Source organism: Schistocerca gregaria, chromosome 2 (genome assembly GCF_023897955.1).
Source record: "Schistocerca gregaria isolate iqSchGreg1 chromosome 2, iqSchGreg1.2, whole genome shotgun sequence".
Taxonomy (NCBI): Eukaryota; Metazoa; Arthropoda; class Insecta; order Orthoptera; family Acrididae; genus Schistocerca; species Schistocerca gregaria.
The window spans coordinates 254,071,834-254,085,609 of record NC_064921.1 but is presented as its reverse complement, the minus strand read 5'-3'; the positions used below and the strand labels follow the sequence as shown (position 1 = coordinate 254,085,609).

Sequence of the window (13,776 nt, the reverse complement as noted above, 5' to 3'; positions counted from 1 at the left end):
AAATTGCTTACAATACATTAGTTTGTCTAGTCTTAGACTATAGTTCGTCTGTATGGGACCCTTACCAGTTGGGTCTCATTCAAGAAATTGGAGAGGTCCAAAGAAGAGCGGCGAGATTTGTGACTGGAACATTTAGCCATCGCGAGAGCGTTACAAACCTCATAGAAAGTTTGAAGTGGGATGCACTTGCAGATAAACGACGCGCTAAACAGAAGGGGCTGCTCACTAAATTCCGAAATCCGATCTTCACCGAGGATGTAGAGCATATATTATTACCACCAACTTTCAAATCGCGCAATTATCTCCATTCAAAGATAAGGGAAATTAGTGGCCGTACTGAGGCGTTCAGACAGTTGTTATTTCCTCGTGCGATCCGCGAGTGGAACACAGAGGGGGGGGGGGGGGGGAGGGGGAGATTTGACTCTGGCACGAATTGCGCCCTCCGCCACACACCACTTGGTGGCTAGCGGTGTATACAGGGTGTTAAAAAAAGGTACCGTCAAACTTTCAGGAAACATTCCTCACACACAAAGAGAGAAAATATGTTATGTGGACATGTGTCCGGAAACGCTTACTTTCACTGTTAGAGATCATTTTATTACTTCTCTTCAAATCACATTAATCATGGAATGGAAACACCCAGCAACAGGACGTACCAGCGTGACTTCAAACACGTTGTTACAGGAAATGTTCAAAATGTCCTCCTTTAGCGAGGATACATGCATCCACCCTCCGTCGCATGGAATCCCTGATGCGCTGATGCAGCCCTGGAGAATGGCGTATTGTATCACAGCCGTCCACAACACGAGCACGAAGAGTCTCTACATTTGGTACCGGGCTTGCGTAGACAAGAACTTTCAAATGCCCCCATAAATGAAAGTCAAGAGGGTTGAGGTCAGGAGAGCGTGGAGACCATGGAATTGGTGCCCCTCTACCAATACATCGGTCACCGAGTCTGTTGTTGAGAAGCGTATGAACACTTCAACTGAAATATGCAGGGGCTCCATCGTGCATGAACCACATGTTGTGTCGTACTTGTAACGGCACAAGTTGTAGCAGCACAGGTAGAGTATCCCGTATGAAATCATGATAACGTGCTCCATTGAGCGTAGGTGGAAGAACATGGGGCCCAATCAAGACATCACCAACAATTCCTTCCCAAACGTTCACAGAAAATCTGTGTTGATGACGTGATTGCACAATTGCGTGCGGATTCTCGTCAGCCCACACATGTTGATTGTGAAAATTTACAACTTGATCACGTTGGAAGGTGGCCTCATCGGTAAAGAGAACATTTGCACTGAAATGAGGATTGACACATCGTTTATAAATTGCACTATTGATAAAAGGAAATGTTTTAATACAGGATGGTAAAAACCAACTGCGTTCAACAAAAATGTGAACGGATATTCCCTGAATGGGTTTCCAAGTTCTACAATGGATCGAAGGATCACCTATGCCATATCACATCTGTAATCTAGGTTTAAATTAAGTTTCACAAAATAGAAAACTATCAAAATGGTCTACAGTGACCCTCAATTACCTTTAATTGCTTATCTAACTCGTCGTAAATTACAGTGGCTGATGTGGCTTCTCAATAATTCTATAACAGAGAAATCATTGCGTTTCAGATTTTTACTTCAAGTGGCAAATGTGAACACCATGAGCTTTAATTTACGATCGACACTAGTATTACGCAAAAAGGAGGGCTCTATCTTTTAATATGTGCTGGGGGGGGGGGGGGGCGGGCGGTGGTCCTTGACGTACCTGAGACGCGAAAAAGTCTCATGATAAAACGTGTGGGTGGTGTGGACATTTTTGTGTTATCGTAAGATCTATACTGTTTTTCTGGAGGGCTCTAGCTTTTAACATTGGCTGAGGGGTGGTCCTTGACGTAACAGAGACGAGAAAAAGTCTCACGCTAAAACGTGCGGGTGGTAGTTTTAGTGGTAAGCTGGCCACGTGGGTGTCCAGTCTGTCCCTTATCGTAGGGCCTTCTAGCTTAACACGGTTCTGCTCTCGGCTTCTGTTCTCGTTTCTCCCCTTGGAACTGCGTCGGTCTCACGGTGGGAAGGTATGACATGCATTTAGGCATTGTTGTGTTAGTCTGTGGTATTCCATTTGCTCACTCGTTACTCGTATTACTTTGGTTAATTTAATGTCACGATTTATTCGGAGCTATGTGACATACTACTGGATTTGCTTATCATGTCAGGGTTTTCATGGAAGGTGTTGGATTTGCCTGACACCTTACAAGATGTAGATGTAGAATGTTGCTGCAAACGACTGTCAACCTCATGTAAGAAGTACTAAGGAGGAAATCGAAGAAGATATCTAACCGATTTTGCTTTTCGAATAAGAAGCAAATTTCTGGGGACCACATAAAATGGAAATCTGTCAAACATGCGGGACGTGATACACGACATGTATGCTTCATGCATTGACGCTCAAGTGTTGCAAGAGACGAGATTAGTAATTCGTATTACGGTTATCGGTCACAACAGAGGCCATTACGATGACCATTGCAATGGTCAACGCTATTCAGAAGTAACTAATTGTAAACCTCTGTTATCGTCAAAATTATTTTAAATATATATGGAGTTACGTTTCCTTTAGGAAGGCCAGCGTTGAGCCCCTCTTGTCCAAGAACACGACATGACCATTGACAGGCTGTTGTACTCAATCACAGTCAAAGAAGCTACTAATCCAATTACACATATTCAACATGGCGATGTTAATTTTAATGCAGAAAGCCCTTTATCACTAAATTAAGTTTTCTCATGTTTCGAAGTTATTTATGGTATTGAGATTACTAACACACAGTAGTTATCCGATTTATTTCCTGAAAATCGCTTTGTGTGACAATATGTGGGTAGTCATGGCTTTTTAATACTCTCCAGAAATTCTGAGGAAATCAAGAATCATATCAAAATTCCTCAGACAAATGACAACATATCATCAGACGGGAATCCTGCAGAGTACCTTCCAAGAAGAGTTTACTCACAATTGTCCAGGAATGCCGCTGCTCATTGTGCCAAACAAAGATTGGCTCCTCAATGCGTCCAGCCTGAAGGTAAGTGAAAAATCTCGAAAGGTTACTTGAAAATTTTATACGGGGATGGGCTATGTACTTCCTTGAGCTACAATGTACAGATTTTCTGTTAAAATCGACGGCGAGGAAGAAAATGGTGTGCTGTGTTGCGCTGTATTGTTTCTCTACAGTAGCAGGTCATTTAAACAAATAAAAATTGTGAAAACAACAATGTGCTGTTTTGTTTGCTTGCTTTCGTTTTCTGTAGATAACAGGAAAGTTGTATTTATGGCTTATTGGTTTATGGTTACAATACTATGACGGAATGTGAATTGTCCAAAATTTCGCAATCCTATCCGTTTGTAGATTAAACCTATATGAAAGTCTGCCATTGAAGATACTGTCTTCACAGATCCAGCAGCTGGAGGGATCTATCTCACACACCGTGTACTGATTTACCCATTCTCTTTAAACGACAACAACTCCCAATAAAGCGTCCGTTTACAATGACAATAAACGAGGTTCAAGGACAGAGGGGGGAAGGGAGAGAGGAGATGGACAGAGAGAAGGGAGAGGAGCAGATGCAGAGGGAGTTGTTGGAGGACGAGATGGAGAGAGATAGAGAGAGAGGGGGACGAGGAGGTGGATAGAGTGGGGAGAGGATGGAGGAGGAGGAGAGGAACATAAGGTGTATGAGATTAGAGGGAGAATGTGATTGGTGTAAGAGATTACAGGGAGAAGGAGATTAGAATTTACTCTACGTGATTAAAAGTATCTGGACATCTGGCTGAAAATGACCTACAAGTCCGTGGCGCCCTCCATCGGTAATGCTTGAATTCAATAAGCTGTTGGCCCACTCTTAGCCTTGATGACAACTTCCAGTCTCGCAGCCTACGTTCATACAGATGCTGGAAGGTTTCTTGGGGATTGTAATCTCATTCTTCATGGAGTGCTGCATTGAGGAGAGGTGTCGATGACGGTCGGTGAGGCCTGGCACGAAGCCGGCGTTCCAAAACATCCCAAAAGTGTTCTATAGGATTCAGGTCAGGACTCTGCGCAGGCCGGTCCATTAGAGGGATGTCATTGTCATGTAACCACTCCGCCAAAGGCCGTGCATTATGAACAGGTGCTTGATCGTGTTGAAATACGCAATAGCCATCCCCGAATTGCTCTTCAGCAGTGGGAAGCAAGAAGATGCTCAAAACATCAAGTAAGCCTGTTCTATGATAGAGCCACGCAAGTTATAGGGGACTGATAACCTCAGACGTTAAGTCCCATAGTGCTCAGAGCCATTTGAACCATTTTTGACACCAACGTCATTAGTATTCGATTATTATTAGTTGTCACCCTTTCACATTTCCACCACCCCAATAGGTTGCTAAAAGTGAGCTAAACTTGTTTCTTTTCCCCAATGGTCATGATGTGTACTAACTTTGGGTGAAATTTGTTCAGGCATTCCAGAGTTATACCGAGAACAAATTCATGTGAGCATGCAGTCACTCTGTTTTTAGACTTTGACAAACTGTCTGACAAGGTCAGTCACCGCCCTTTATCAAAAATTTTTTTAAACTCACATCTACATCTACATCTACATAGATAGTCTGCAACCCACCGTACGGTGCATCGCGGAGGGTGCCCTGTACCGCTACTTGTTATTTTCTTTCTTATTCCACTCGCAAATAGAGCGTGGGAAAAACGACTACCTATATGCCTCCGTATGAACCCTAATTTGTCGTCTATTATCTTCGTGGGACTTGCGCGTAATGTACGTTGGTGGCAGTAGCATCGTTCGGCAGTCAGGTTCAGATGCCGGTTCTGTAAATTTTCTCAATAGTGTTTCTCGAAAAGAACGTCGCCTTCCCTCCAGGGATTCCCATTTGAGTTCTCGAAACATCTCCGTAACACGTGTTGACCGCCAGCATTTGAACTGCTTCAATGTCTTCCTTCAATCTGACGTGGTGCCCTGTATGCGGTCTCCTTTACAGAAGAATCACACTGTCCTAAAATTCTCCCAATAAACCACAATTAGCCATTCGCCTTTCCTACCACAGTCCTCACATGTTCGTTCCATTTTATGCAGTAAGAGAAAAATATGTTTCTGGTGCAAATGTTTCGTCGAATATACTATTTTCAAAAACATTTAAATTAATATCATTTTTCATAGCGAGTGTTTTTCTGCTAGAAATATAACTAATTTAAAAAATACACTCCTGGAAATGGAAAAAAGAACACATTGACACCGGTGTGTCAGACCCACCATACTTGCTCCGGACACTGTGAGAGGGCTGTACAAGCAATGATCACACGCACGGCACAGCGGACACACCAGGAACCGCGGTGTTGGCCGTCGAATGGCGCTAGCTGCGCAGCATTTGTGCACCGCCGCCGTCAGTGTCAGCCAGTTTGCCGTGGCATACGGAGCTCCATCGCAGTCTTTAACACTGGTAGCATGCCGCGACAGCGTGGACGTGAACCGTATGTGCAGTTGACGGACTTTGAGCGAGGGCGTATAGTGGGCATGCGGGAGGCCGGGTGGACGTACCACCGAATTGCTCAACACGTGGGGCGTGAGGTCTCCACAGTACATCGATGTTGTCGCCAGTGGTCGGCGGAAGGTGCACGTGCCCGTCGACCTGGGACCGGACCGCAGCGACGCACGGATGCACGCCAAGACCGTAGGATCCTACGCAGTGCCGTAGGGGACCGCACTGCCACTTCCCAGCAAATTAGGGGCACTGTTGCTCCTGGGGTATCGGCGAGGACCATTCGCAACCGTCTCCATGAAGCTGGGCTACGGTCCCACACACCGTTAGGCCGTCTTCCGCTCACGCCCAAACATCGTGCAGCCCGCCTCCAGTGGTGTCGCGACAGGCGTGAATGGAGGGATGAATGGAGACGTGTCGTCTTCAGCGATGAGAGTCGCTTCTGCCTTGGTGCCAATGATGGTCGTATGCGTGTTTGGCGCTGTGCAGGTGAGCGCCACAATCAGGACTGCATACGACCGAGGCACACAGGGCCAACACCCGGCATCATGGTGTGGGGAGCGATCTCCTACAATGGCCGTACATCTCTGGTGATCGTCGAGGGGACACTGAATAGTGCACGGTACATCCAAACCGTCATCGAACCCATCGTTCTACCATTCCTAGACCGGCAAGGGAACTTGCTGTTCCAACAGGACAATGCACGTCCGCATGTATCCCGTGCCACCCAACGTGCTCTAGAAGGTGTAAGTCAACTGCCCTGGCCAGCAAGATCTCCGGATCTTTCCCCTATTGAGCATGTTTGGGACTGGATGAAGCGTCGTCTGACGCGGTCTGCACGTCCAGCACGAACGCTGGTCCAACTGAGGCGCCAGGTGGAAATGGCATGGCAAGCCGTTCCACAGGACTACATCCAGCATCTGTGCGATCGTCTCCATGGGAGAGTAGCAGCCTGCATTGCTGCGAAAGGTGGATATCCACTGTACTAGTGCCGACATTGTGCATGCTCTTTTGCCTGTGTCCATGTGCCTGTGGTTCTGTCAGTGTGATCATGTGATGTATCTGACCCCAGGAATGTGTCAATAAAGTGTCCCCTTCGTGGGACAACGAATTCACGGTGTTCTTATTTCAATTTCCAGGAGTGTATAACTAATTCAGAACGTAATTTGCTTTGTTTAGTAATGTTATACATCTTTTTGACCGCACAGGATCTGTTCGAGAAGCGGCAGTCCGATTTCGTGTGGCTGTTGCTGCTGAATGACAGGAAGACAGAATTAGACTTGCACAATCTACACATTGAATTCAACTCTAATTTCTACGTGGTGGTGCCATCGGTTAGAGGTAGACTCAACATTCTGGAAGCTTACAGGGTAGGCAAGGGACATCCGCTGGTTATGAAGAAGTACTGCGCATGGCGTGCCAGCAAGCAGCTTATCTGTGGGAACGGAGCCGTCAGCATGCGCCGGAAAGACCTGATGGGATACAACATGACGGTGGGGATAATTACGGTATGTCATCATTCAGCTTATTAAAAAATATATCTTTGACCTTCTAAAATTGGAAAATCGTTGAAGTATGACACATTTTATTGGCATAGTGTATCAACTAGAAGTAGGCACTTTTAATAGAGGATGTTCAAAGCTAAGGGACACTAAAATGTTTTATATACTGAAGAGCCAAAGAATCTGGTCAACTAAACTAAACTCCGTCCGAACCGAAGAGGCCTTGAAAGATTCAACGGCACCGACCGGCCGCCGTGTCATCCTCAGACCACAGGCATCACCGGATGCTGATATGGAGGGGCATGAGGTCAGAACACCGCTCTCCCGGCCGTATGTCAGTTTACAAGACCAGAGCCGCTACTTCTCAATCAAGTAGCTCCTCAGTTTGCGTGAGCTGAGTGTACCCCGCTTGCCAACAGCGCTCAGCAGACCAGATGGTCACCCATCTAATTGCTGGCCCAGCCCGACAGCGCTTAACTTCGGTGTCTGACAGGAACCGGTGTTACCACTGCGGCCAGGCCGTTGGCAAAGAAGCTGGTACACTTGCCTAATATCGGGTAGGACCCCCGCGAGCACGCAGAAGTGCCGGAATACGGCGTGGCATGGACTCGACTAATGTCTGCAGTAGTGCTGGAGGGAACTGACACCATGAATCCATCAGGGCCGTCTATAAATCGGTAAGAGTACGAGGCGGTGGAGATTTCTTCTGAACAGCACATTGCAAGGCATCCCAGAGATGATCATGTCTGGTGGCCAGCTGAAGTTTTTAAACTCAGATGAGTGTTCCTGGAGCCACTCCGTTGCACTTCTAGGCGTGTGGGGCGTCGCATTGTCCTGTTGGAATTGCTCAAGTTCATCGGAATGTACAATGTACTTGAATGGATGCAGATGATGAGACACGATGATTGAGTGCGTGTCACCGTCAGAGTCTATGTAGACGTTTCAGGGGATCCTTATCGCTGCAAATGCACACGTCCATTACAGAACCTCCACCAGCTTGAACAGTCCCCTGCTGACGTGAAGGGCCATACATTCGTGAGGTTGACTACATACCCGCACACGTCCACCCCTTCGATACAATTTGGAACGAGACTCGACCGACCAGGCAACATGTTTCCAGTCATCAACAGTCCATCATCGGTGTTGACGGGCCAAGCGCAGTCAGAAAGGGTACACGAGTGGGCCTTCGGGTCCGAAAGCCCATATCGAAAATACTTCGTTGAATGGTTCGCATGCTGCCAGTTGTTGATGGTCCAGCACTGAAATCTGCTGCAATTTGCGGAAGGGTTGCACTTCTTTCACGTTGAACGATTCTCTTCAGTCGTCGTTGGTCCCGTTCTACCGGAATCTTTTTGCGGCCCCAGCGGTGTCGGACGTTTAATGTTTTACCGGATTCCTGATATTCCCTGTACTCTCGTGAAATTGTCGTATGAGAAAATCCCCACTTCATTGTTACTTCGAAGATCTGTGTCCCATCGTTTGTGCGTCGGCTACAACATCGCGTTGAAAGTCACTTAAATCTTGATAAGCCACCATTGCAGCAGCATTAACTGATCTAACAACTGCGCCAGACACTTGTCTTCTATACGCGTTGCCAACCGCAGTGCCGTATTCTGCCTATGTACATATCTCTGTATTTGAATGCGCACACCAGTGCCAGTTTCTTCGGCGCTTCAGGGTATAATCGAAATGAAATTTCCAGTATCGGTGACATATATCGCAATGATACCTACTACTAAAAATTACTTATGTGTGAAACGAAATACAGGATGTAAAAACGACTGCACACAGTATTGTGAAAATTAAGTTTTCACCTCGTGACATTGTATGGTGGTGTGTGCGAGTACGTTTCCATTTTAATTTATTCGATTTTTTCCTAATATTGTCCACACATGAACAAGGCCCAGTGTAGCTAATCTAACATAGCACATAGAGCCAGTGACTTCCACTGGCAGGTCCATGTGGCTTCCTCATCCGTCACAGCCCCGTCGTCCTGGTGGGGCAGCGAGATTCACACCAGTTCCATCTCAAAAATGACCAGTACTTACTGTCGGCAACAGTGAGCTCTTTGTGCACATGCACAATTACCAGTCACGTGTCCTAAAACGCTACCTTCACTGTGAGTGTGGAAGGATGCCTTCTTCCTTGCCACGCTAGTCCGTGAATTACTGTTGAGTTCACTGTTTCAGAGAGCTAACCTGCCTTGCACTATTTTACTGGCCTTGTTGAATTATCTCAGTGACAACATCCCACGTCCACCTACTGTCGGTGTCGCTGCAATACACGGCTCAGGCTTTCACTAATACGTCCATTAATGGTCGTTGCGCTCCAATAGTTTAGTTAACCTAAAAGTGGTAAGATTAATGCTCCACTCGCCATGAGATGAAATAGAATCGCAGCTAAAACTCTAAAGCAAATAGTTATCTAAGGCAAATAATTACGTTATTTTCACAAGAAAATTCGATTCTTTATGATCTGAGTCACTTACAAACGAAAGTCCCGTCACTTCAAGCCTTTACAGGCTTGCGCTCACTGTTGCAGCTACCGTCACAAAAGAATACATTGCACATCGCCAACAGACGGATCTTCACTCTCTATACGACTGCAACGCACTGTGCTCCTATTGTATCTGCCCATGCAGGACGGGAAGCGAAACACTCACTTTCCGCCAGCAAGCGCAGGTAGCCTGTTGATTGAGAAGCACACTTGTTGCCACATTAAACTTATCTTATAGTTAGGATAATATTTACCTCATGATTTTCTTCTACAACAGATAAATGTCTAGAGATTGTACTGTTTAAATTTCCTTCTCTACTACAATAAATGTAGTTTGTACAATTCTTAAAACAGCAGTAGTTACAGTAGTCTTCGCCCTCTGATCTCCCGTCTCTGTCGTCACTGCACTCTTCAATAATGCCTTGAAACTGGGACAATCCATGTAACTGCATAGATACAATATGGTGCTGTAACGTCCATGAACCATGGGGAGCTTGTGTGCCTCAGCGACACAGTAGCCGTACCGTAGGTGCAACCACAACGGAATGGCATCTATTGAGAGGCCAGACAAACGTGTGGTCCCTTAGAGGGGCAGCAGCATTTTTGGTAGTTGCAAGGCAACTGTCTGGGTGACTGATTCAACTGGCCTTGCAACATCAACCAAAACAACACTGCTGTACTCGTAATGTCAACGCCTGAAAGCAAGGGGAAATTACAGCTGTAGGCATGCAGTTTTACTTTACGATTAAATGACGATGGCATCCTCTTGGGTAAAATATTCCAGAGGTAAAGTAGTCCCCCATTCCGATCTCCGGCTGGGGACTACTAAGGAGGACGTTGTTAGCATGTTAGCAGAAAAAAGGAAATTGGCGTTCTACGGATCGTAGCGTGGAATATCAGATTCATTAATCGGGCAAGTTGGTTGGAAAATTTAAAAAGGGAAATGGGTGTGTTAAAGTTATATATATACTGGAAAATAGTGAAGTTCGGTGGCAGGAGGAAAAATAATTCCGGTCAGGTGATACAGGGTTATAAATACAAAATCAAATAACGGTAATCCACAAGTAGGTTTAATAATGGATAAAAAGCAAAGGTACGCTGATAAACTACTACGAACAGCATAGCGATCACATTAATGGATAAAAAGAAAAGGAACGCGGATAAACTACTACGAACAGCGTAGGGGTCACATTGTTGTAACCAAGATAGACACGAAGCCCACGCCAACCACAGCAGTACAAGTTTATTTGCCAAGTAGCACCACAGATGATGACGAGATTGAAGAAATGTACGACGAGATAAAAGAAATTATTCAGATAGTTAAGGGAGACGAAAACTTACTAGTCATGAGGGACTGGAAGTCGATAGTAGGGAAATGAAAAGGAGGAAAATTAGTAGCTGAATATTCACTGCGGGTAAGGAATCAAACTGGAAGCTGCCTGGTAGAATTTTCCACAGATCTCAAAGTAATAATAGCTAACAATTGGTTGAAGAATCATGATAGAAGGTTGTGTACGCGAAGAGGCCTGGAGTCACCTGAAGGTTCCAGATAGACTTTATAATGGCAAGACAGAGATTTAGGAATCAGCTTTTAAATTGTTAGAGATTTGCAGGGACAGATGTGGACTCTGGTCACAATTCAAAAAGGTTAAAATGGCTCTGAGCACTATGGGACTTAACATCTATGGTCATCAGTCCCCTAGAACTTAGAACTACTTAAACCTAACTAACCTAAGAACAGCACACAACACCCAGCCATCACGAGGCAGAGAAAATCCCTGACCCTGCCGGGAATCGAACCCGGGAACCCGGGCGTGGGAAGCTAGAACGCTACCGCACGACCACGAGATGCGGGCCTGGTCACAATTTATTGGTTATCAACTGTAGATTAAAAATGAAAAACTGGAATAAGGTAGGAATATAAGGAGGTGGGACCTGGATAAACTGAAACAACCAGAGGTTGTAGAGAGTGTCAGAGGGAGCATTAGGGAACGATTGACAATAACGGGGGAAAGGAATACAGTAGAAGAACTAGGAACAGCTTTCAGGCTTCCAGAGATGAAATAGTGAAGGCAGCAGCGGATAAAGTGGATAGAAACACGAAGGCTAGTAGAAATTCTAGGGTAACACAAGAGATATTGAATTTAATTGATGAGAGGAGAAAATATAAAAACACAGTGAATGAAGCAAGCAAAAACTAATACAAACTTCTCAAAAACGAGAATGAAAGGAAGTGCCAAATGGCTAAGAGGGAATGGCTAGAGAACAAATGTAAGTATGTAGATTCATATACCGCTAGGTGTAAGACAGATGCTGGCTACAGAAAAATTAAAGATACCTTTGGAGAAAGGAGGACCATCTGTATGAACATCAAGAGATCAGATGGAAAACTAGTCCTAAGCAAAGAAGGGAAAGCAGAAAGGTGAAAGGAACATATAGAGCGTCTGTACAAGGACGATGTACTTGAGGGCAATATTATGGAAGTGGGAGAGGACGAAGATGAAGATGAGATGGGAGATATGATACTGCGTGAAGAATTTAACAGAGCACTGAAAGACCTTAGTCGAAACAAGGTCCCGGGAGTAGACAACATTCTGTTACAACTGCTAATAGTGTTGGGAGAGTCAGCCATGAAAAAACTCTTCCATCTGGTGAGAAAGATGTATGAGACAGGCGAAATACCCACAGAATTCAAGAAGAAAATAATAATACCAATCCCAAGGAAAGCAGGTGCTGAAAGGAGTGAAAACTACCAAACAATCAGTTTAATAACTCAGAGATGCAAAATACTAACACGAATTTTTTACACACGAATGGAAAAAGTGGTAGAAGCCGACCTCGGGGAAGATCAGTTTGGATTCCGTAGCAATGTAGGAACACACGAGACAATACTGATCTTACAAAATATCTTAGAAGATAGATAAGGAAAGGCAAACCTACTTTTATAGCACTTGTAGACGAAGAGAAAGCTTTTGATAATGTTGACTGGAATACTCGCTTTCAAATTCTAAAAGTGGAAGGGGTAAAATACAGGGAGCGAAAGGCTATTTACAATTTTTACAGAAACCAGATGGCAGTTATAAGAGTCGAGGGAGATGAAAGTGAAGCAGTGGTCGGGAAGGGAGTGAGACAGGGTTGTAGCCTATCCCCGATGTTATTCAATCTGTATATTGAGCAAGCAGTAAAGGGAACAAAAGAAAAATTCGGAGTAGGAATTGAAATCCATGGAGAAGAAATAAAAACTTCGAGGTTCGACGATGACATTGTAGTGCTGATAGAGACAGCAAAGGACTTGGAAGAGCAATTGAACGGACTGGACAGTGTCTTGAAAGGGGGTTGTAAGATAAACATCAACAAAGGAAAAGCACATTGAGGCATAAAGGGATCACCAATTTAGCATTGGAGGGAAGCGTGGAGAGTAAAAATCGTAGAGGGAGACCAAGAGATGAATACATTAAGCAGATTCAGGAGGATGTAGGTTGAAGTTACTCGGAGATGAAGAGGTTTGCACAGGGTAGACTAGCACGGAGAGCTGCAACAAACCAGTCTTTGTACTGAAGTCCGCAACTGCAACAATATACAGATCATAACATAATTCCAGAGAGTAGATAATCTAATACACTAGATAATCTGCTACACTTTATTATATTCATCACCAAAACCCACATTTTTTTTTAATACCTTTGCAGATACTGAGTATAAAACAATGGAAACCTCCATATGACTACTTTACGCCAAAAAAAACCATTTGTTTTACAGTTTTAATTCTGTCATTTCAAATTTCAGAAGATGTGAAATTTCGGCAAGCCATCAATAACACCATCCAACATGATTTTTGATGTCTGTGTACTTTTCACTCTTCCCGAAGTACTTTTATGCGCTCCCAGCAAACAAATGGGAAGGCAGCATTTTCTCATTGCGTCGACATGAGATTAAGATATGCTCTTACGAGCTCATCTATTATACGTTTCTTTTCGATTAGCATCCGTCAATTAATTTATAGTTCAGTGTAGGTGAGCATTGAGTTATTTAAATTAAAACGTGAAAAGAGAGTAAATGATCTTTGGTGAAGTGTGGAGTCATGTTTTTTCTAAGACCTGTTGCTTTACTTTTTACGCCGGCCGAAGTTGCCGAGCGGTTCTAGGCGCTACAGTCTGGAGCCGCGTGACCGCTACGGTCGCAGGTTCGAATCCTGCCTCGGGCTTGGCTGTGTGTGATGTCCTTAGGTTAGTTACGTTTGAGTAGTTGTAAGTTCTAGGGGTCA

At 44.7% G+C, this 13,776-nt stretch overlaps 1 protein-coding gene across 1 annotated transcript in view; it reads left to right on the top strand.

Moving 5' to 3' along the window:
- Window positions 1-3,016: 3,016 nt before the first annotated feature.
- Window positions 3,017-13,776, top strand: part of LOC126335733 (probable glutamate receptor) — a 68,222-nt gene continuing 57,462 nt past the window's right edge. The window contains exons 1-2 of the mRNA XM_049999189.1: window positions 3,017-3,073; window positions 6,723-7,022. Coding sequence (XP_049855146.1) covers window positions 3,017-3,073; window positions 6,723-7,022 — 357 coding nt within the window. The remainder of the gene's footprint in view (window positions 3,074-6,722; window positions 7,023-13,776) is intronic.